The sequence below is a fragment of the Euprymna scolopes genome, chromosome 2 (genome assembly GCF_053919585.1).
Source record: "Euprymna scolopes isolate OS-2025 chromosome 2, ASM5391958v1, whole genome shotgun sequence".
In the NCBI taxonomy this organism is placed as follows: domain Eukaryota; kingdom Metazoa; phylum Mollusca; class Cephalopoda; order Sepiida; family Sepiolidae; genus Euprymna; species Euprymna scolopes.
This window is the reverse complement of record NC_136483.1, coordinates 123,739,000-123,763,164: the sequence shown is the minus strand read 5'-3', so window position 1 is coordinate 123,763,164 and position 24,165 is coordinate 123,739,000. Positions and strand designations below refer to the sequence as shown.

The 24,165-nt window shown below is 36.3% G+C and overlaps 1 protein-coding gene across 1 annotated transcript in view; it reads right to left on the bottom strand.

Annotated features, from left to right (window-relative positions):
• Positions 1-324: 324 nt before the first annotated feature.
• Positions 325-24,165, bottom strand: part of LOC145295889 (uncharacterized) — a 443,022-nt gene continuing 419,181 nt past the window's right edge. Inside the window, exon 12 of the mRNA XM_080141646.1 lies at positions 325-2,731. Within this exon, the coding sequence (XP_079997772.1) occupies positions 2,678-2,731 (54 nt within the window). The 3' untranslated portion in view covers positions 325-2,677. The remainder of the gene's footprint in view (positions 2,732-24,165) is intronic.

Here is a 24,165-nt window from a genome sequence, read left to right as displayed (position 1 = left end):
CGCAAATAAGAATAACTCCAAGCATAAATGAAATGCAGTTTGGTTTCAAATTACGACTGGTGCTATATTTATTATGAAACAAATGCAATTAATATAAAAAAAAAACCTCCCATATTTTGCTTTTGTGGATCTGGAGAAAGCTTTTGGCAAGTCGTTGTTTGATGAACTAGCAGTAAATGGAAGCTGTTCAAGCCATTTACAGAAATGTTCAAAATTAGAATTAACACAGTTTTTAATTAGATTAAATCTGGACAATATAGGGAGATGTGTTCAGAATGGACTTTGTGTGTTTGGACACATTGAAATAATAAAGAAAGACCAAGATGAGGCTTAAAAAAGCTTTATTCATTTAAATAAAAAATTAATTTTATTCCATATTTTCAGTAGATTTTAGAAAATCAAACCCCAAAATGCAAATTAAAAATTAAAGTAAAAATCTTTTTACTAACAAAACTTTTCCCATTTGATGATTATAGAATTTTTTCAAATGCATCTGCCTGTTGAGTGAACATGGTTCATTTAATACTGTATAATAAAACACGTTTTTTAATACATTTTTAATTTAAATTTCTTCACAAGAAAACAGAAGAAAAAAGTAATACACTTAGCATCCCAGTTTTTTTTAACTGTAGAAATATACATAGACATTCTGAAGTGAAATTTCTTAAAAAAAAAAAAATTAAAAAAAAATCATTAGAATTTCTGATGATTTTTTTTTTTATCCCATAAACTTTCTAAAAAAAAAAATAACATTTTTACTATAGATTATCTTGAGCATATACTAAGTTTGTGTTTTAGCCTCACTTTCACATTTTTATTCTAAAACGTTTTTAGATTTATTTTAAATAAGGATGCCATATCTCGGCAGGAGCTGCTAAAAACAGCCTATCCTGCCTTCACAGAGTACAAAATAGACTCGATAGTCTAGTGGGGGATGCCCTTTTCTCTTCCCTGCAACCTCTCTCCCACAGAAGGGATGTTGCGAGCCTGTTGTTGTTTTATCGTTATTTACATGGGAAGTGCTTGTCAGAGCTCCAATCTCTGATCCCCCGTTGCCAATCTTTCACAAAAAACACCTGTCTATCGGAAACCACTATCAGCAATTTTCCCCACTATCTGTGCCTAAATCACATGAACAAAGCTTCTTTCTTAGAAGTGAACGCCTGTGGAACTCTCTTCCCACCTGACTACAACTTGGATGTCTTCAAGTCCAGCATAAACAAATTCCTGTTGAACTACCCCCCTTAAGTAAGACACTTTATTAGATCTCGATTACTACGGCATTGATTATTGTACATGCAATAACCTTATCCCCGAGTGGCCTCTGGGCCTTGATAAGTGGTGACTTCCTTGTAAAAAAAAAAAAAAAAAAAATTAAAAAATATCTTAACTTTTTATCAGTTGAGTAAAAATATTTTAGAAAAAGGAATTTTCAGTTTAAATCTAATTACTGCAAAGAGAATATTTTCAGTTTTTTAAATTTTATTTTCTGAGAGAAATTTTAACTCAAATAAATGACAAACTTCCAGGAATTCGTTTTTATGGGTTTGATCGGAAATAGAGAAGGGCTTTCTTCTGATCTACTAAAACGATGCCATTCCCAATAGTTTACAGCACTTTATATGTCTAGGTATATTTCTTCAGTGTAACTTTTTTCATACTTGGCCTTTTGGCTGCCAAGATCAAAGTGTAGTATCTGTTCTTCAGATACTGCACTTCAATTTCTTGTTCTCTTTCGGTGGAGGAGCAGTCCTTCACGACTGAGACAATTTTTATTTTTGTACCTTTTCTCCACGTTAAAAAACGACCCTGGTGTCTAACTCTGTCCCGTGGGGAGGCATTGTAAATAGGTACTTCATTGAAATCAAAAATGCATAAAATAAAAAACATTTTAAAATCCTGTTTTAGATTATTTAATTATGAAAGTCACTTGAAATTTTTCTAATTTTAATCTCTTGTTAATTGTTGGAATCAATTTGAAATTTCAAAATTGTTGGCTAGAAAGTCATTTCAACTTAAAAACTTTTAGCAAATCGCCATGTATTAACAGCTTAAAATCTATAGAAGCTGTTTATATCCAATAATAATAATTATAAATAATAAACTTTTAGCAAATCGCCATGTATTAACAGCTTAAAATCTATAGAAGCTGTTTATATCCAATAATAATAATTATAAATAGACATTAAAACATTATTTTAACAAATTAGTTTTATACGAATCTAGTTAAATCAAACATTTAAAATCCTACTTCTTGTCCTCTTATAAATGTATAGCATCTTTCTAGATTTGATTGCCTTCAAATTTCTTCAAATGTTTCAAACAAAATCCATAACACAATCGTTTTAATGTTAAACTGAAAGAAAATTATCTTGAAAACGTTATTGAAAATTATATTGAAAACGTGTTCATAATATGAAAGGCAAAAATTCCGCAAGAAAACAAAAACCGTGGAACACAGATTTTTATCTGTGTTCCAATTTCAAACACAGATTTTTATTTGTGTTCCAATTTCAAGAAAATCTTTTTTTTTTCATGAAAAAAAAAAAAAAAATAAATGAAAATAAAAAAAATGTTTTCCCTCAATTTTGTAAAAAGACAAAATCTGTTTGGTTGTCTGCTTGGTTTTCGTTTTTTGGTTTTCGTTTTTTGGTTTGCCATTTTTGTTGTTACTCATTCACATGTCGTGATCAGCAATACTTTGTTTGAGATATTCATGGTAGAGATTTTGCTGAAAGGTGAAACAAACAAAACCATTTAGAAATGTCTTTTGGTTTTTAGATTTTACAATTTGCAAATTGAAAAAACTCTCTAAAAAAATAAATAAAATAAAAAAGCAACAGTTAATGTTAGGGAAGAAACATTACTCAATAAAATCTCAATAAAATTTCTATAAATCTTTGACGAGAGAAAGAACAAGAAAAGGCTTTACGAATTAAAAAATTAACTTTTAAAATGGAATTTGTTTTTAAGAAAATGAGATTTTGTACATTTCCCCTTTTCTATAACCCGACTTCATACGACTTTTATGGTGATTGGTTTGATTGCTTCAATGTTCAAATTTCATCAGCTGAACTGTTTGGGTTTGTATTATGTGTACTTATATATATTTGTGTTTGTGTGCGAGTCCATTCCCTATGGACTCTGAAATGGTTGGGCTGATTTTTAAAATATTTTATGTGTCTAGGAGTGTTCTTAAATAGATTTTGTATCAGATTATCTCCAATAGGTTTGGACAATCAGTAATCGAAATTTTTACCACAGTTAACACTTAAGAAGTTTATCACTGCACAAGCACATAATATATAAAATCAACAGTAGATTCTTTGACAAGACAGAGGCGTGTTTGAAATAAATGTTTCTGTTAAGAGCACAATCGAGCGATGATACTTAACTTTTGCATTTTAAACTTTAATACAAGCCATTATATAAAAATAATTATATATCAGGATTCATACAGACTTTTAAAGTTTTTCAAGGCCTGCTCCAGAAAAAATTCAAGTTTCCAAAACAAAATTTAGGGATGTTTTACAATCCACAGTGATTCGAAAAAGTGGTAAAAGATCAAATATACAAAAAATAAATGTTACCATAGCGAATAAAAGTTATTTTGCAACCTAGCTGCTTCATTTTTTTTAATGTTTTTAAGTAGTTTTAAATGCTTTTTATCTTGTCTCAAACATTAACTCTCTTTACAGCTTTTAATTTCCAACCAGCCAATTTTTTTTTTTTGGGGGGGGGGGGGGCTCGGCTGGCCTAATTTTAAATTATCACAATTCCCGTCCATACAAGGAAAATGTTTTTTTTAGAGAGCCGGGATGTAATTTTATTTATGGCGGCTCCTACTACTCCTCCACCCTTAAAAACATTATTAACGCCAAGAATGAGAGTTCATATAGAAACGTTTAAATTTGAATAAAACAAAATACGCATCAAGTGCGCTTGAAAGCCAAATCACAACATAATATTAGGAAAATAAACAAATATTTTACTTGTTTGAAATTTATCACAAATATATTTCAGAGGTATACTCCATCTTCAGTGTGTTGTTTTCTTTCTTTTTTTTTTCCCTTTTCTTCTTCCTTGCCATGTTGTAAAGTTGGAGAAAGAAGTCTGTATAGAGCTGTGCGTTGTATCTGGCGGTTGTATTTTGAAATGTTTCAACTGTGTGTAGGTAATGCGAGAATAACGTCAAGAATGAGAGTTCAATAGAAATATATTTGTGATAAATTTCAAACAAGTAAAATATTTGTTTATTTTCCTAATATTATGTTGTGATTTGGTTTCAAGCACACTTGATATGTATGTTATTTTATTCAAATTAAAACAACGTTTCTGTTGAACTCTAATTCTTGACGTTTTTCTCGCGTTACCTACGCACAGTTCAAATATTTCAAAATACAACTGCCAGATACGCGTGGCTCTATACAGACTTTTTTCTCCAAATTTACAACATGGCAAGGAAGAAGAAAAGGAAAAAAAAAGAAAGAAAACAACACACTGAAGATGGAGTATACCTCTGAAATATATTTGTGATAAATTTCAAACAAGTAAAATATTTGTTTATTTTCCTAATATTACGTTGTGATTTGGTTTCAAACGCACTTGATGCGTATTTTATTTTATTCAAAAAAAGAAACAAAGCAACACACTGAATATTTGTGATAAATTTCAATCAAGTAAGATATTTGTTTATTTTCCTAATATTACGTTGTGATTTGGTTTTCAAGCGCACTTGATGCATATTTTATTATAAAATTAAATTATAAATGAGAAGAAAAATAGACGGAGATTTCAATCTTTATCATGAAACTGCCCGAGATAGTTTGGTGATAAAAGGACGCAACTCTTGCATCCACAAGAAAACTATGTATTTCGATTTTATTTTCAATATTTAAAAAATATTTTAAAGGTATTTTTATTAATAATAAAAAAATAGTTTAATAGTATTTATTTTGATTTTATTTTTAATATTTCAACACAAATTTTTACTGGACATAAAAAATACAATTTTCAAGGTCATAAGAAATTTTCAAAACATTTATCATTTTTTCAAGGAAATAATAGAAATAAGGCCTTTTCAAACAAAAGTAAAATATTCAAGTCCGTATGAACATTGTATAAAATCAACAGTAGATTGTAATGTAGACTACAATGTGGATCAAGTCAGTGTGGGAAGGCATGTGAAACTATCTCCTGGTACACTGAAACTAACTAGAACAGGCAATTTGATTAAAATTTAAGTGTTTTCACTGATTTTAATGGCAATAAAAGTATGGGAGGGTGGAACATTTGTTGATCCTCATTCAATTCCTGACATCAAGTCTTCCTGCTAGTATATATGTTATTCCATGTATGCTTCTAGAGAAATATTTTCAGGGTTTATTATATTTTACTTTCATATTTTGAGTAATATCTGCACAAACACACATGCAAAGCAGATTAACTTAACGAACTGCATAGATTAAGCATTAAGAGGTAGTCTTACTATGGAAAGTCAATCTCTGAACTCATTTCTACATCAACTGCCTCCACAATCACATTCAGTCAAAATTCAATTGAGTGATTTAAAAATAGTTTTACTTTCGCAAACCTCTTTGTTTTTCTCATCAGCTATCAGATCAATAATAAGAAATTTCAGAACTTATTTACAACCACTAAAATATCAACAGAAAAATAATTACACACCCACAATAGGATTATGGAGTTTGGAAACTGAATGAAAAGCTTGTTTATTGAGTAGATTGGTTTAACTTCCATTATGAATATTAAATGAATAAACCGTTATGGGTTCCTGATGCTGAACAGAAAATGATGTAATTGATTTATGATCTATATATCACAAATTCAGCAAGCAGTAAAGTTTGCTTTCATAAGATGTAAAAAAAAAAAAGAAAATAATAATAATAAATGGCTGACACACGAATTAAGTCGAGAGCGAAATATTTGATCAGTTTTTTAATAAGTGTTCAATGTATTTTTGTCATTATTCAATGTATTATCTATATATTAATACCCAAATGCCTTTAACATAGGTACGTGTGTAACGATAAAGGAAGTAATTAGGTTGAGAAATAGAGTCGTTTTCCTTGCTATGAAAAAATACTTAAAACTGTAATGTAAACATGATTATGAAATATTTAATAATTTATTAGTATCTTTAACGTATGTGCGTGTGTTATTAGTTATTTAGTAAATGTTATCTTATGCTACAACAGAACACCCACTCAGGAACGCTGATCATGCAGTGATAATGGTTGAAATCGCCCTAAACTATAGAGCCAAAACTGAAGAGCCAATGCTCAAAACAACGAGATATTATAAAAAGGCTGACTGGGAAGCCATCAGGGAACTAATCAGAGATGCCCCATGGAGAAATATTTTTTCTCTCCCTGCTGAACAGTGTGCAAACGAGACCACTGACTGGTTCAAAACTGAAATCGAAGCGCATGTTGCCATGTGGAAATTTTATAGTAAGCTCCACTCTCCCCAATGGTTTACGTCGACTTGCGCAACTGCCATTGCTCAAAAGCAGCATGCATACCATAGGTTTAACCGACATAAGTCCAGTTCAAACAGAGGGAAGTATATAGAAGCTAGAAATAACGTTAAGAAAGAAATAGCAACAGCTACGAGAGAATTTACGGAAACCACTAAAATGCCCATCGAAGCACAAAAACTAGGAACTCGAGACTTCTGGAAAATCTACAACAGTGTAGTAAATAATGGGCAATCAACAATTCCCCCACTAACCAACAATCACGAGGTTGTCTCCTCAGCAACCGACAAGACTAACATGCTTGCCAGTTGGTTTGCCTCAAACTCCACACTGTACCCTTCCAACCACCTCCTACCTGACTTTCCTATGCGGACAGACGCCACGCTAAACGATCTGAAAACCACCCCTGCTCAGGTGCATGCTATCATAAAAAACCTTGACACTTCAAAAGCATGTGGACCCGATCTTATCCCAGCTGTGCTATTAAAAAAGTGCTCAGCCGAAGTAGCTCCAGTTCTCTCCAAACTCTACAACAAATGCCTTAATGAAGCTTGCTTTCCGGGCTGTTGGAAAACTGCTTCTGTTGTACCAGTATTCAAGAATTCTGGCGAAAGGACTAACCCATCAAATTATCACCCCATTAGCCTCCTCCCACTTTTTGCCAAAATATTTGAGACCTTAATTAACCATACTCTAGTCCATCACCTTACAGATGCTAAACTTCTGACTGACAAACAATATGGATTTAGACAAGCCCGTTCCACAGCAGACATCCTAACTGTAATCTCTGAACGTATATACTATTCACTGGGCAGAGCGGTAGCTCTAGATATCTCTAAGGCTTTTGACAGGGTATGGCATGAGGGTCTCCTCAGGAAAATTAGATCATACGGTATCACTGGTAGAATACTTAACATAATTAAATCCTTCTTAGATAAGAGAAAAATCCAGGTTGTCCTCGACGGTCGTACATCTAAACAATATGATATAAATGCGGGGGTGCCCCAGGGTTCTATCCTTGGACGTCTATTGTTCCTGATATTCATAAATGACCTCCCTGACAAAATTGCCTCTGAGATGGGTATATATGCTGATGACACTACACTCTATGGCAGGCACGACAGGAAGACGAATGAACACATTTCTAAAGAAATGGCAGAAACACTAGAGGAAGACCTCCAATTTGTGGTGGAATGGGGACAAAAGTGGTTGGTTGCGTTCAATGCTGCCAAGACTAAACTAGTTTAATTCAATAATTACAAGAAACCCTCTCTACCACCTATAGCAATGGCCAACGACTCTTTATCTGAGAGTACATCTTTCAAACTCATTTGCCTAACGTTCACAGGAAATATGAGTTGGAACAATTACATTGAAGGCATTGCCAGGGCCGCTGCAAGAAAGGTGGGGTCTCTCTACCGTGCTAGACAACTACTAACACCCGAAAGTATCCTGTACCTCTATAAGGCCACCATTCGCCCATGTATGGAGTATTACTGTCACATCTGGGCTGGTGCATCTGCTACTAGTCTCTCGCTCCTTGACAAGGTTCAAAAGAGAGTCACAAACCTGATAGGCCCTGAACTGGCATCTAAGCTTCAGCCTCTGTCCCATCGACGAAATGTTGCATCCCTCTGCCTTTTCTACAAGTATTTTAGTGGTGAATGCTCTGACGAACTGCAATCACTTGTGCCCCCACGACGTGAGCACCCTCGACAAACCCGACAGGCTGCTAAATCCCACCCCCACACTGTAGAGATCCCTAGATGTAAAAGATCTTTTTACTTCAATAGTTTCTTCCCCAGAACTGCTAGACTCTGGAATTCCATTCCAGGTCCCTGCTTCCCCAACAGTACTGACGTGCAGAAGTTCAAGTGTAACGTGAACCGACATCTTGCTGCCCAAATCCCTACACAGCACCCCAGTAGTTGTTGCCCCTGATAGTAGCCCCCTACACCAAAGTGGCAATTTGCCTTGTTTGGGGTGAAAATGTAATAAAAAAAAAAAAAAAGGTCATATCCAGGACCGTTGTATAAAGGGTTCTTTTTAAATTTTTTTATAAAGGCCAATTTTTTTAAGATATGAGAGTATGGTGTGGGGATTGTTTTTATCAAATAACTCTTTAATATTGTTTTCTTTGTAGAATCGATTTCTTACTGTTACAAAATCAGTACATTTAATTAATATGTGTTTGATTGTGAGTGGTGTTTGACAAGGTATACAGATGGGTTGGCTTTCTTTTTTTAGGAGATATGAGTGGGTTAAGTGAGTATGGCCTATTTTTATTCTTGTTAGTTTGACTTCTTTTCTGTTCAGTTTCGTATTTTGTTCTTGTTTTTTTGATTTTTGGCATGATTTCGTGAGGTTTGTTGTTAGGGTGTTCATTCCAGTAGGTTTGCCATTTCTCTGTTGTATATGCGTTGATACGTCTTTTTAAATCTATGTATGGAATTTTTAAATTTGCATCGATTGGGAGATTTAAGGCGTTTTTTTTTGCTGCAGAATCTGCTAATTCATTACCTTTAATACCGGAATGGCTCGGTATCCAGCAGAAAATGATTTCTTTTTTACTGTTTGGTTCAGTTAATTTTTGGAGTAATTTTGCGATTAGGGGGTTGTCCATGTTTTTATTTTTAATCGCTTTTAGAGTAGATTGGGAGTCTGAAAGGATTATAAATTTGTTTTTTCTTTGGAAATCGATTTTATTCTAAGTCCAAAGGTTTTGATTGCATTTTCTTTTTGGTCGAAAAGGTGTTTACGGTTTGGATTTAAAGTGCTATTGTGTGCTGGGTTTGTGGGGTCGGCTGTAAGTTTTGTGTAGTATTTTAGACCAAGGTTTTGATTTCTGAGCATTGGAGGAGTTTCATGTGCTTCTGCATACAGGCTTTCTACAGGGGAGGTTGGAAATGCTCCTAATGCTAGTCTTAGTCCGGAGTGGCATATTGTATTGAGGGTTTTTAGATATGACTTTCTGGTGGATTGATATATGAAGCTACCATAATCTATTTTTGATCTAATTAAGTTTGAGTAGTGTGTCCTTGTCAGCTCCCCAATCTGTATGGGCGATGACTCGTAGGAGTTGTAATGCTTTATTACATTTGGTTTTGATGTGATTGATGTGTGGAATGAAATTTAGTTTTTTGTCAAAAATGATTCCCAGGTGCTTGTGTTCATTTATGAATGGAATTTTTTCGCCTTCAATCTGTAAGGTTGGGTCAGGGTGGAGTTTGCGTTGGTTACAGAAATGGATGCATTTTGTTTTAGTTTTGGAGAATTTGAAACCATTTTTAGTTGCCCATTTATTAATTTTATTTTTTATGTTGTAGTTTTCTTTAAATAGTGTGAGTGTATTTAGATCTGTAGCTGATTGAGCAGTCATCTACATATAAGGAGCTATGTATATCAGGAGAGAGTTCTTTTATAATGTTATTGATTTTTATGTTAAAGATAGTTGTTGATAATATGCTGCCTTGGGGCACTCCTTCTTGATTTTGTGGGTCTGATAAAGTTGAGTCTATGCAAACTTGGAAAGATCTGTCTGTTAGGAAGTTTTTTTATGAATTCAGCTAATCTGCCTGTTAGTCCGATGTTGTGGAGATCTTTTATGATACCATATTTCCAGGTAGTTTCATATGCTTTCTCAAGATCGAAAAAAACAGATGTTACGTGTTCCTTATTGATAAAAGCTTCTCTGATATAATTTTCGAGGTTAGTGATGTGATCTATACATCCTCGATTTTTTTGGTATCCACACTGGATTTCAGAAATTATTTTGTTGTCATCTAGATACCATATAAGACGGTAGTTAATCATTCTTTCGAACGTTTTGCATAGGCAGCTTGTGAGAGCGATTGATCTGTAGTTTTCTGGGTTTGATGTATCTTTTCTCAGTTTGGGTATTGGTATTATTGTTGCATTTTTCCGTGAAGTTGGGAAATCTTTTGTTTCCCATATTTTATTATAAATTTTGAGAAGGAGTTTTAATGATTCTGGTGGAATTTCTGTAAGGAAGCTGTAGTGCACTTAATCTGGTCCTACAGCTGAGCTATGGGATTTTTCTATGGCGGTTTCTAGTTCATTGAGTGAGAAGATTTCATTGTAAGGCTCTTGGTTTTTGGAGTTAAAGTTTATTTTGTACTTTTCTTCATGTTTCTTAAGTATTTGGAATTGTCTATTATAGTGTTTTGATGATGAGTTTCCGGCAAAGGTTTTAGCTAGTGTGTTAGCAATATCTTTTTTATCAGTTATTTTCTGTTTATTTGTGAGAAGGTGTTTGATTGGATGCAGATTATATTTTCCAGTTATTTTCCTAATCATTTCCGAGACGGTTTTGGGTTTACTGGTGATGTTGATTTTGTTGACAAATTGTTGCCAGCAGGATCTTTTGCATTCTTTAATTGTTTTTTGAGTTTTAGCTCTTTGGTGTTTGTATTCTATTAAGTTGTTGGTTGTGGGTTGTTTTTTTTTAATTTTCTTAAGGCTGCCTTTCTCTGTCTGGAATTTTTACATTCTGGATTGAACCATGGTTTTTTTTTTTTTTCCAGGAGGAGAATTTTTGGGTATGCATTTTTTGGCTATTGTTATGAGTACTTCCGTGAATTCTTCTATTGTTTGGATTTGATGTTCTGTTAGTTTTAGTGAACAAAGTTATTTAAATTCGGTCCAGTTGGCTTTGTTTGTGTTCCACCTGGGTATGTGGTTTTGGATGGAGTTATTGTAATTGATTATAATAGGGAAGTGATCACTTCCACAGGGTTATTCGTAAGTGCTCCACGTATAATCCAAGAAGCTTGATGGATCACACATGGTAAGATCAATGGCACTAGTTGATCCGTTTGTTGGATTTAAGTATGTGGGATTGTTTCGATTGAGAAGGCACAAGTTATTTTTGTTAATTAATTGTTCAATTTTGTTTCCTTTTGAGTTTGTGACTTCACATCCCTATAACGTACTGTGGCAGTTAAAGTCTCCTAGAAGAATGAATGGTGAAGGTAGTTGTTTTAATAAATTTTCTAGTTCATTTTGATTCATTGGTTCATGAGGAGGGAGGTATATTGAGCAGATTGTGATTGTTTTGTGTAATGTGACTTGAGTTGTAATTGCTTGGAGATTTGTTTTGACAGAGAAATTGCTTTGAGGTATGTTCTTCCTTACAAGAATTGAGGTGCCTCCATTAGCACGAAGGCCTGTGTTATGGAAATAGTTGTATTGTTCATAGTTTGGTGTTTTGAAATGGTTATTGTTTTGTAGGAAGGTTTCTTGTAAGCAAACAATGACTGGGTTGAAGAGTGAGATAAGTATAAGAAGTTCATTATAGTTAGATCTTATTCCACGACAATTCCATTGGATAATTTGTTGTGTTTTATTTCTATCCATGAGGCTGTTTAGTTTTCCTTTATTTCCATCTCTTTAGAAGTAGAGGGTTTATCTTTTGTTGGAGTTTGTGTCTTTGGTGAAGTGTTTTGCTGGGTTTTTTCTTTTTTTTGTTTGGATCTGGACGTCGATCTGGATTTTGCTTGAGATGTTGCCGTTTTGGCTTCTTGTTCATTTTTTCCCTCTTCATTACTTGTGTTTGGTTTCTTTTTTTATCTAGGGTGTTTTCGGTTTCCATTTTTTCTAGAATTTGGAATCTATTTTGAGTGTCTATTGTTTGGTTTTCTTCTTTTCTGGAATGTTCTTTATTTGCTGTTTTATCATTGCTTATGTTTTTATTAATTTCTGGTGGTTGTTTTGTTGGTTTCTGTGATAATTTTTTTAATGGTTCTGTTGTGGATGGAATATTATTTTCTTTGTTTGGATTTGTTATTTCCATTTTGTTTTCCAGATTTGAGTATTTTTCTTTTAGGCTATTTTGAAATTCTGGCCATTCTTTAATATTTAATGTAATCAGTTCCCTATATTGATCATGTATTTCATTATGTTGGCATGGTTTAGTTGTCTTTTTTGTTGTCTCAGCATATGTGTTGTCTTTCATGTACGTCTCAACTATTTTTCTGGCTTCTGGAAAGGTTGTGTTTTTTTTGTACTTTACTTCTATAATTTCTCTTTCTTTTTTATATGTTTTGCATATTTTAGAGAAGACCAGTTGATCTTCTTTGCAGTTAGCGCATTTCACCTCATTTATGCATTTTTCTTCGGTGTGGTCAGGATCTTTGTTGCGGCATTTTCCACATATTTTCATTCCTTTACAGGCTTCTTTACGATGTCTATATTTTTGGCAATGGAAACATCTTAATGGGGCTGGGATATATTGGTCTACTTTTACATTTAAGTAGCCAATTTTTATTTCCTTAGGTATTTTTGGTTTGTTAAACGCTAATATATATGTGTTGGTGGTTATTATTTTATTGTTTCTTTTTATGTTTATGCGGATGTGGTTGATTACTCCTTGTTTTTCTAATTCGATTTTTATTTCTTCAGTTGCTAGCGATAGTTCATAACTTCGAATTACTCCTTTCGAAGTGTTTAGTGTTTTATGGGGAAAGACTTTGCACTTGTACTCATGGAAGTTCTTCATTTTGAGTAAAGATTGAGCATCTCTAAGATTGGTTATCTCAACTAGTAGATTTCCATCTTGTTTTTTTAATCATTTTTGGTTTACTTTTTGTGGATAATGTTTTTTCTATTAGGAAAGGTGATAAATTTCCAATTTTTTTATTTTCAATTAATTCAATAACTAAGAATCGTTGGAAGTTTCCTTCGTTTATAGTTGGAGCGGTTTTTCTAGTTTTGAATTTTTGTTCTTCATCTGAACTTGAGAGGTCAGAGTCAGAGGAATGGTTTCTTTTAAGGGTTTTGAGGGGGATGCTTTTGTTTTTATCAGCCATGGATTTTGGGATTTATTTTTCATCAACCACGCTCCCTACCCACCTCGGAGTCCAAATTGGGGCATAGTAAGGGGGAAACCCATTCGCCTTGACCATGTCGGGGCTACGTAGAGGATATACTCTTTTGGTAAGGAATTCTCAAGCACTATATTTTCCGTTCAATATGTCCTCAAAAATACATTTCCTCAGATGGAGTGTTGAGTTCTGGTCTTTCCAATTGCCACCGCCCTCTAGCACTTACTTGATTTGCCTATTTTTTGTAGTGGGAGAAGAAAAATAATAAAGATGGGAGTACCTTTAAGTTTCGTTCTTTATTGTGGTAGTTGATACTTTGGGTGTAAGTGCTACCTATCACACCGAGAGGGGTAACCATGTGCATGGTTTCTACACTAAGTACTTTTGTGCTCCCGCTTGAATGAATATACGGAGTATCTTACTTTAAAGTTTTTCTCTATTCTACATAAATAAGCGTAGAATTAGAAATAGATTCCCCTCTTACATTTACAAGAAATTGTATCTTTCAAGTACTGCGAGAGAATCAATCTGCTCTAGCAACTTATTTGTTTTAAAATAAATGAATAGGATATTAATAAAATAAAATTTTAAAATAAATGAATAGGATATTAATAATAATTACTTGAATATGTAGGGGAATATCAAGCAAAGAAAAAAAAAGAAATGGTGGGACCAAATCTACATACAGAGGTTACACACCACACGGATAGATACACTTAACTTGGTGTTCTTCAAGCGCCCTACATTGGTCTAGCTAATGGAATGAATTGAGGTGCAAAGATTAGCGTTTATTTGAGAGCGGGAGGAGGAGGGAGAGAGGATCTTAAGAGGAGGGAGGAGGGGGAGAGGATCTTAAGAGCCAAATGTGTGCTTTGATTTTGATACTTCTCTTATTTAATTGAATAATTTTCGATTTCTGCATTAATTATTTAAAACATACAAACTCATTTACCAAAGGTGATGAATGCTAGTAAAGAGATACATATTTTCAATTTTACTAACTATTACTGATATATTACAAACAATATGACATGCGAGAAAAATCTGGGAGAATAGAGTTTCAAGAGGGTAGGTAGCACGGAATCTAGAAATGGAATAAAATAATACAATAAAATAAATTAATTTTTTAGTAATATCTATATAATACTAAAACTCTGTCGTTTTTGGTTGTTTGCTTGCGCACTATCCTCCTCTTACTACTACTACTACTACGCCTCCTCTTCTTCCTCTTACTACTACTATGCCTCCTCTTCCTTATCCTACTATTACTACTACTGGTTGACATGTATTTTCCCTACTACTACTCTACTACTGCATTTTTTTTTTACATCGTTCATTTCCATATTACGTTTAAGTTATTTTAACGCAATTTTCTTACAAATAAATCTACTATTTTACAATGTATTGTTTTACTGTGTACGTTGTCAGTGATCCAATTTTTTTTTTTTTCAAGTTTAAATTAAAAGATATTTCAAAATTTGAATTTAACTTTAAGTATTATGGTATCTGTTCAGTGTACATTTACCTATAAGTATGGCAAACCACTTATAATTCAATGACTGTAAGTTTTTTTTTTTTTCGAAAATAAACAATTATAAACAGAACGACTCATAGAAATCTATATTCTTTTTTCATTTTAATATACTTTCATAGAAATGTTTCTGTTACATCACAAAAAACTATTTTCTTTACGTCAAAAGTGTCACACTCATACATTAATTCCATAGTTAATATAACACACTGACCCTACAGGTCATGGGTAGTCTAGTCTATTTTAAAGGCAGATTAAGGGGTGGTGAAAATTTTAAATATATTTAAGGTTTTTTTTAATGCAAGTCCCCTTAAAAATTTGATTATCATATTTTATTGTATTGGGGAGTAGACTCTCCAGTTAAAATCAATTCAAATAAGAATGGGAGTTTGGAAATGTGGTTAGAAGTACAATCTAAATACATTTAAAAATACTAATTTTATAGAATAAGTTAAGATAACAAAGGGATAAAAAATTTACAATTGAATTTTATGCTATCAGTTCAAAAGGGACTACAATATTGTGGCATAGAAAACCTCCTCAGGCCATGGCACTTTGAAGCCAAACGCTTCTCATCAGAAGAGGGGAGTAAAGACACATATTATACAGAGAAGAAATTTTTTAAGATAGTATTGCCTTTATAGAAAAAGGATCAAAGGAAAAACAGTAGGTTGTACTGAGACTGAAGCTGATTCCAGGACTGCCAGCAACCACTGTAAAAGAGTAATAAAGAATGCGCGGGAGTTTTATGCTCAGTTCATTAAATCCAAAGCAGCTGAGCAGCAGCTTGGTTCCCATCAGTTTTGGCAAATAGCAAACAGAATCCTGAACAGAAGCATGTGCTCAATCACAACGATCATCAATAGATCTGAGGTCATCAAACAAAGCCAAACTCTTTGCCAAGAACTTTGCAACTAATTATACCCTATGCGACCAAGGCTGTCAATCCCCGTATTTCCTACTTCGATATCAGAAAACATGCTATGCAACATACAAATATGTGTGTGTGATGTTGCCAAGCTAATCAAAAACCTTGATTCGAGTAAAGCAACTGGCCTTGATGACATTTCAATTATAGTGCTGAAAAAGCTTTAACCAGAACAAGTTTCCCCTACTTACAAAGCTGTTTAAGCATAGTCTTAAGGAGAATTGCTTTCCAACACTCTGGAAAACCTCATCAGTATGCCCTGTATTTAAGAATTCAGGTAATCAAGCATCTTCTTCTCAGTACAGACCAGTAAGACCTGTGCATCATGAGTAAGTTGCTGGAATCCATGTTAAATGGAGAAGTAGTAAACCACCTCAGCAAAAAATAACCTTCTTAGTAACATGCGATATTGTTTCCATTCTGCTAGATTTACAGCAGATGTGCTTACAGTTATATCTCATAGGATTAGCGAATCTCTCGATGGAGCCTTTTTTCTAAGGCAATTGCTCTTGACATATCAAAGACCTTTTACCTATCACACCATATGGCATAAAGGCCTAATTCACAATATTTTGTATGGTATGGCATAAAGGCCTAATTCACAATATTTTCAGCTACCGTATAGCTGAAAAGTTTTCTCAATTATTAAATCTTTTCTATCTGATAGGTTTATAAGAGTAGTGGTTGATGGACAGAAATAAGAAGCTCATAGTATTAATTCCGGAGTCCCTCAGCTGATCTACATTAATGATCTTTCAAATCACATCCTACAATCATTCGTAGACATCTATGCTGATGACTACCATCTATGGCAGTACGTCAAAGGCTGTAAATGTCCAAGTTCTCTCTGATTCTTTCTCCTCTGATCTTGAGCATGTGGTGCAAAGGCAGAAAGAAGTGGCTGGTTAATTTTAATGCATCAAAAAACTAAGCTTCTATCTTTACATCATCAACACTCTGATCCCATATCTGGCATCAATTGAAATGAATAGCTCTTGTTTTGGGGAGGCTCCAGGATTTGACAAGCATCTGGGGTTGACCTTTACTCCTGATCTGAAATGAAACACATATATCAAATCTGTTGCCAAGGTTGCAATTCTCTACCTATATAAAAGCCTGATACATCCAAAGATGGAGCACTGTTACCACATTTGGGCAGGAGCTGCTTATACCTTATTCTGCCTTGAACAGAGTTCAAAATAGACTTTATAGCCTAGTGGGCGATGCCCTGTTCTCTTCCCTGCAACCTCTTTCTCACAGAAGAGACTATGTGAGCCTGTCTCTGCTTTATCACTATTTTCATGACAGATGCTTGTCTAGGCTCTAATCTATGCCCTCCCCCACCTCGTCAAACTTTCACAAAAAAACACTCATCTAGTTGAAACCATTATCAATACTTTCCCTCACTCTTTATCTGTGCCTAACCAAAACTTAGATTCCATGAATAGAGTTTCTTTCTTAGAACTGCACGGCTGTGGAACTCTCTTCCATTTGCCTGTTTTCTAGCTGACTACAATTTGGTTATATTCAACATAAACAAATTCTTGATGAGCCATCCCCCTTAACTAATCCAATTTACCAAATTTCCACTACTAACGATTACTACAATATTGTCCCATTGACTTCTGTACAGTCATTAAGCCTTATCCTCCGGGCCTTGATAAGTGGTGACTCCTATGTAAAAAAAAAAGAAGGAAAAGTTATAAAGGGCTATAGTTCCATGGGTTGCTTCTTATTGATTTATGCCTGTTTTTTTGGGGGGGGTGAGTAAGATTGTAATTCCGGATCGATCCTGGACTAATCCAATTGCCAAATTCTAGTAGATTCAGGAACTGGATAACTATCAGATTACAATCCGATTGTTATCCAATGTAATTCACAGTGATCTTATTCAAAGGCAGAATTTTCATTGATCCTGTGTGATGTTACAACCAAAACAAAAACAGCTGTTCAGAGAGGATTTGCAGTGATCTGATAGACCAAAATATTTTTATGAAGTAGAAGCATTACATTACTGTACAAAATATATTTCCAAAAATAAAAGCAAAATCATACAAAAAATACTAAATTGTGCAAACCACTGCTTACGAAGCAATTAAGTTATTGTTTATTCACCAAACCTGTTTTCCTGCTCTTATTTACTTATACTGCTTCCCTCTTTTTGGAAATCATAATTCATCATTCTATGTATGTGTACTATTTAAATATAAGGCCTATAATGGCCACATGTATATTGTTGCTGATGTATGTTACTAAAATAATAATTGGTACAGATGTTATTTCTAAATGTCTGCTTTGAAGTGATAATACTTTTCCTCCAAGACACCTTCCTGTCTGTTTTGCATGATAAACATTAAAAATCCTTATACTCCTAAATTCCCCCCAAATCCCTGTATATCTTTATTGTATATTAATGCTGTATTCTTGTAAGTATATCATCTCTCCTGTTCCAACTGGACAAAAAACTAATTGCTCTTCTCCCCAACCTGATATAAAATCACATACTTTGCATGTACCTTGGGAGGAGGGTTTAGCTTCCAGTCCTAAACTTTAGTAAGCTGACCTTTTCAAAATCGATAAATACTAAACATCTATAGATTTCTATTGCTAAGGGATGCATTAGCTTAACCTATATTTATTATACTCTAAAGAATATCTATAAAATAGATAACGAATAGCCACAGTTTGTGCCTAGATCATCAGTGATCTATATTAACTAGCAACTATATATTTCTTTCACTTAGATGGTACTGGTGATTATCTTTACTTAACCTACACTTAAAGCACATTTCGAAACGCACCCTAGCCCTTATTTTATAATTTCCAATTAGTCACTAATCCACAAACCATATTTTATCTTTTCTTAACCCTAGTAGATATTTACCTAAAATCTACACCCCATATTTATAGATACCTCCTTTCAAAACATAACCAAATCTTCCAATTTTAATCCTATTCTAAGGAGTATAACTTCAAAGCAGACACTAATTCTTTGATACTAACCTACTCATCCAAACTATCACTTCGGGGGCATAGAAATACATGGCTTTGAAACTAGGCATGGGGAAAACCCTTATGGTGCTGATGGACCCATAGATCTTTTTAGATCATCCATCTAGAAGGAAAACTCCGATTTGTAAACCTGTGCCACAGACTTCATACATCTTGGTACCAAACGGAGGAGAGATGCCTCCTCAGTCTTTGATGACAATCTCCCTAGATCTGGTGACTTGATCAAATCACCGGTTTGCAAACCTAAACTGCTTAAGGAGTAGATAGCCTCAGCGTATCGCCTGGCTTCCATACTCCTTCTTTGTCGTTTAGCCAGGAGCAGAGGTGCGGCTGCAGGGACTTATTAGAGACGTCCAGTACTTTGCCTTGTTTCCTGACTAGGGAAATGAATGCCGTCCTCCACATTTGCATCATTCTATTCCCCTATAGTTGGGCATCTTGGGGGTGCTTGTTTACCATATATGCTAACATGATTGGACTGCTGTCGGACAGGTTTGAGGGTACCGGTTTGACAGTTGCTGGTTGTTGTTTCCGACTGATAGTATGGGAGCCCTAACTCTTTGTAATGCTAAGAGCGGCTGCTCTGTCATCAGTTGTATAATATCGGGATGTTTGTAGTGCAATGTTGTGCATGGAAAGGGGCCTTGCACTCATCTTTGGTGGGCATTCCCGAGGCCACATTCCTGTAGATGAGAAGCCGGCTGATGGTCTACTTGTGCTGCATGATGGTGGCTATGCATATCCGTTTTGCCTAGCACCCCACCTTTGGTCTAAAACTATGAAATAAAATTAAATAACAGCTTAATCCAAAAAAAAAAATGTTCAAACCAGACAGACACTCAAAGAATTCGCCTCCTCCCTTGAGGTTTGCATTTACAAATATCTGTGGACTTAGAGCTAACTTAGATGATGTCGAATCATGTCTAGGGACTCTCAACTAGAATCAGGTGACCAGGCCTTCATATGCTTTAAACAAACTTTACAACATAACCTTAGCTACCTGTATTTTCTTTATCACTCTCCATCAACCCAGGACTGTACTATAATCAATCATGTCTCTGACAGCATAGTTGTAGCACTCTCCCTTGACACTAGCGCCTAAATACATGTAATTGGTGACTTTAACGCCCACCACAGAAATTGGCTTGGCTTCTCTAACTGCACTGACACAGCTGGTAGTGTCATCTATAACTTTGCTATGTCCCATTCCTTGACAGAGATAGTAACATTCCCAACCGATCTCCCAGATCGTCAGGACCAACAAGCCTCACTTCTGGATCTATTTCTGACAACAGTTCCTGAAAATTATGTAACAAATATTCATTGCTCACTCAGGAATGCTGATCATGCTGTGATAATGATGGACATCACTCTAAACTCTCGACCCCAAATTGAAGAGCCATTGCTCCAAACGACAAAGTACTACAATAAGGCTGACTGGGATGCCATTAGAGATCACATCAGAGATGCCCCATTGGGAAATATTTTTCTCTTCCTGCAGAACAGTGTGAAAATGAGATTACTGATTGGTTCAAAGCAGCAATCAAAGTGTGGTGTTTCTCACCGAGAACGCAAACGCCGAGTTTGTTTTAAGACTTTATTCAGCAGAGAGCCGACCGCAAGTATCTACATGCTGTCTCTTTTGTGCACCGCCCGTTTGCCGGTGTTCCCCGTTATCGTTCCCTGTGTACCTACGTACATTACATCTCCCCCCAAAAAAGAAAGGTCCATTTATCATGGAAAAAGGTCAGGGTAGACTGCCCTTGTGACCCTTTTGTGGTCGAGGATTATTCTGCCTCAGTATGTGGCCATTGAAATCTCCCCCTCTTTTTTTTTTTTTTTTTAAAATAAAAAATAAAAGGTCATTGTTAAATCTTTAGTCAATCCGGACTAAAACGATTCGGTGGTCTTATTGTACGGCCCGATCGTCGTGGCAGGGCTAGTGGGGTATGCTCACTCACTTCTCTATCTGGCTGCTCATAATCGGGCGAATTCTCATATGTCAATGGAGTCTGTGGATGTGTGTTATTTTCTGTTGCCATATCTGGAGACATGTTTAGTTCCATGAAAATGCATTCTGGATTGTTTTCACTTGGGGATTGAGGTGCTGGCTCAGTGATACAACGGCGAGACCTGATGTGATCCTGATGACGACGAACCAACCGGCCATCCTGCAATCTGATTAGAAAGGATAAAGGAGATACTCTTTCCAGAATGTGACCAGCCAACCACATGGATCCGGAACCAAAGTTCTGTGCAAATACTGCTTGGTCTTCATCAAATGAACGCATCTGGGCAGATTTGTCATGGTGAAACTTTTGATATTCTTGGTTGTTATATACAACACTTGAGGTGGCGGGCTTCATACGATCCAGATTGGTGCGCAATCTTCGCTTCATCAACAACTCTGCCGGGGTAGATCCCATTGTTGTGTGAGGCGTTGTCCGGTATGTCAGCAGAAAACGGGATATCTTTGTTTCCAGAGTTCCTCCCGGCATTTTTTTAATACCGTTTTTAACCAGCCCAACTGAGCGTTCGGCTAGACCATTTGATGCCTGATGATGTGGACTGACAAATTTGTGTCTGATACCATTCCATTTCATGAACTCTGCAAATTCTGAACTGGTGAAGCATGGGCCATTATCACTGACAACAATGAGTAGCAAAACAGCGCCTCAACCTTTCAATTGTAGTGGCTGAAGTAGCTGCACTTGTGGTATAGACATCAACCCATTTTGAGTGTGCATCCGTAATGACAAGCAGGTATTGGCCATTGTAATCGGCATAATCAACGTGAACCCGCTGCCAAGGTTCAGCTGGGCATTCCCAGGGGTGTAGTGGTGCCTTAGCAGGTAGACTTCTGGAGCACTGACAAGGGTAACAGTTGTTCAGCTTTTTTTCAATGTCAGCATCTATCCCAGGCCACCATACATAGGTCCGGACATCTTGACTATGCCAGGGTGGCATTGGTGAAGCTCGTCCAACACTCTCTGTCTGAGATGGTGGGGAATTACCACTTGTGAACCCCACAGCAGGCACCCCCTTTCAACACTTAGTTCGTTTTTATGAGCGTGAAATGGTAAATACGGAGCATCATGTGGGAGATTGCACCCTCCATGTTGTGTGGTTTGAACAACCTTAGAGAGGATGGAGTCTTTGCGTGTATGAGCACAAATGTCAGTCGAGTCAACGGTGGAATTGTCCAGGTGATCCATGAGATGTATAATGCAGCCTGGTGTTGGGACATCTAACGCTTGCTGTAGGGGGAGACGACTCATTGCGTTGGCAGTGACGATGTGTGAACCAGGCCTATATTCTATCGTGTAATCGTAAGCACTCATCAACAGTGACCAATGTATTATTCTTGGTGGCAGGGTGTCCAATGTTGGCTTTGTTGGGCTAAAGAGGCTGATAAGTGGCTTATGATCCGTAATGATACGAAATGCATGTCTAAATAAGTAGTGATGAAACTTTTTAACCCCAAAGATAATACTCAGTCCCTCCTTGTCCAACTGATTATAATTTTTCTCAGCCGGTGACATTGTTCTCGAAGCAAAAGCAACAGGTTTCTCTGAACCGTCGGCAAAGATGTGCGACAAAACAGCTCCGACACGATATTGACTGGCGTCACAGGTCAGTACCAGTTCCTTCTTCGGGTCATAGTGAACCAGGACATTTGTGGTCTGCAATGCATCTTTGGCTCGCTGAAAAGCTGTTAATTGGGGGGTGCCCCACGTCCAAGAGACACCTTTCCGCAGTAGATAATAGAGGGTGCCCAACTTATCTGTGACGTTGGGGACGTACCTAGCGTAGAACTGGAATAAGCCCAAGAAAGCCTTAAGTTCGGTCACATTGCGTGGGGCTGGTGCATCCTGGATGGCACAGATCTTTTCTGCTGTAGGGTGAAGGCCTTCGGAGTCAATCCAATGACCTAAGTAGGTTACGGAGGGTGCCATGAACTTGCACTTGTCCAGACGAACGCAGAGACCAGATTCTGAGAGTTTCCCTAACACTCGGTCAAGGGTGCTCAAGTGTTCTGCGTCTGATGATCCTGTAATTAGTATGTTGTCCTGATAGCATACGACATGTGGTTCATTTGCCAACAAATTGTCCATACAGCGTTGATAGATACCAGGAGCTGATTTTACTCCAAAACTGAGGCGGTTGAACCTGTAGAGACCCTGTGGTGTATTGATTGTAAGGTACTGCTTTGAGTTTTTCTCTAACGGAACCTGCAGGAATGCTGATCTCAAGTCAAGCTTGGTGAATTTCTTTCCCTGCAGCAATTTTGCATACAAATCATCAATCCTGGGGATAAGGTACTGGTCGAGATTTGAACATTTGTTTATTGTAGTTTTATAGTCTCCACACAACCGTATTGTTTGGTTAGTTTTGACAACTGCTACTATAGAGGCAGCCCATTCTGAGTATCGATAATACCCAGAGACTCTAGTCGATCCAGCTCCTTGTCAACCTTTTCACGCAATGCAAAGGGCACGTGTCGAGCCTTGCGGAATATGGGCTTTGTTTTCGGGTCAACACTAAGTTTTGCTGTGAAACCCTTCAGTGCGCTCAATTCATCCTTGAAAACATCGGGGTATTTTGCAATAATATCTTCAATTGCAGGTGTAGCATTTACTGCTTTCAGCTGATGGATGCGTTTCCAGCTGAGTTGCACTACTCATAACCAGTTTCTACCAAGAAGTGCAGGGCCAGAACCAGGAACAATCACTAATGGCAGACGAAACTGTCAGCCATCATAGTCTACCGACACTTGACACGTACCACACGGTGCGATACTTTCTCCCGTGTAGGTTGCTAGTTTCTGTGACATAGGCTTAAGTACCGGCTTATCAGGGTCACACCATAGTTTTTCAAATGCATTGCGGCTGATCAATGAAACAGCAGCTCCGGTGTCGATCTCCATCTCGACATTGCGACCATTTATGCCCACCAACACCATCAGGGGCTCGGTTTTGCTATTTGCTGGCAGGTTAAACAGCCTATGCACCGAGGCGCAGTCGCTGCCTGTATTTTCGTCTACTGGTTATTCACTGGTGACCTTTTGGGTTTTACGATTTCCAGCTCTGTCATTGTACTTCCGGGTCAAACAGGCTGGCGAAATGTGACCGGTTTTGTGACAAAAATTACACGTTGCCTCTTTGAAACGACAGGAGTCGGGGTAATGTTTTCCGTTACATCGGAAACATGGTTTTTGTTTTTGTCTCCGTAGTGGAGTAGGGCGTTCAACCTGGTTGACTTTCGTCTGTATTGTAAAATTGGACGTTGAACAGGCTGCCATGTCAGTGACATTCCTGTCTGCACTTTCCATGGCAAGAGCTATCTGTCGGGC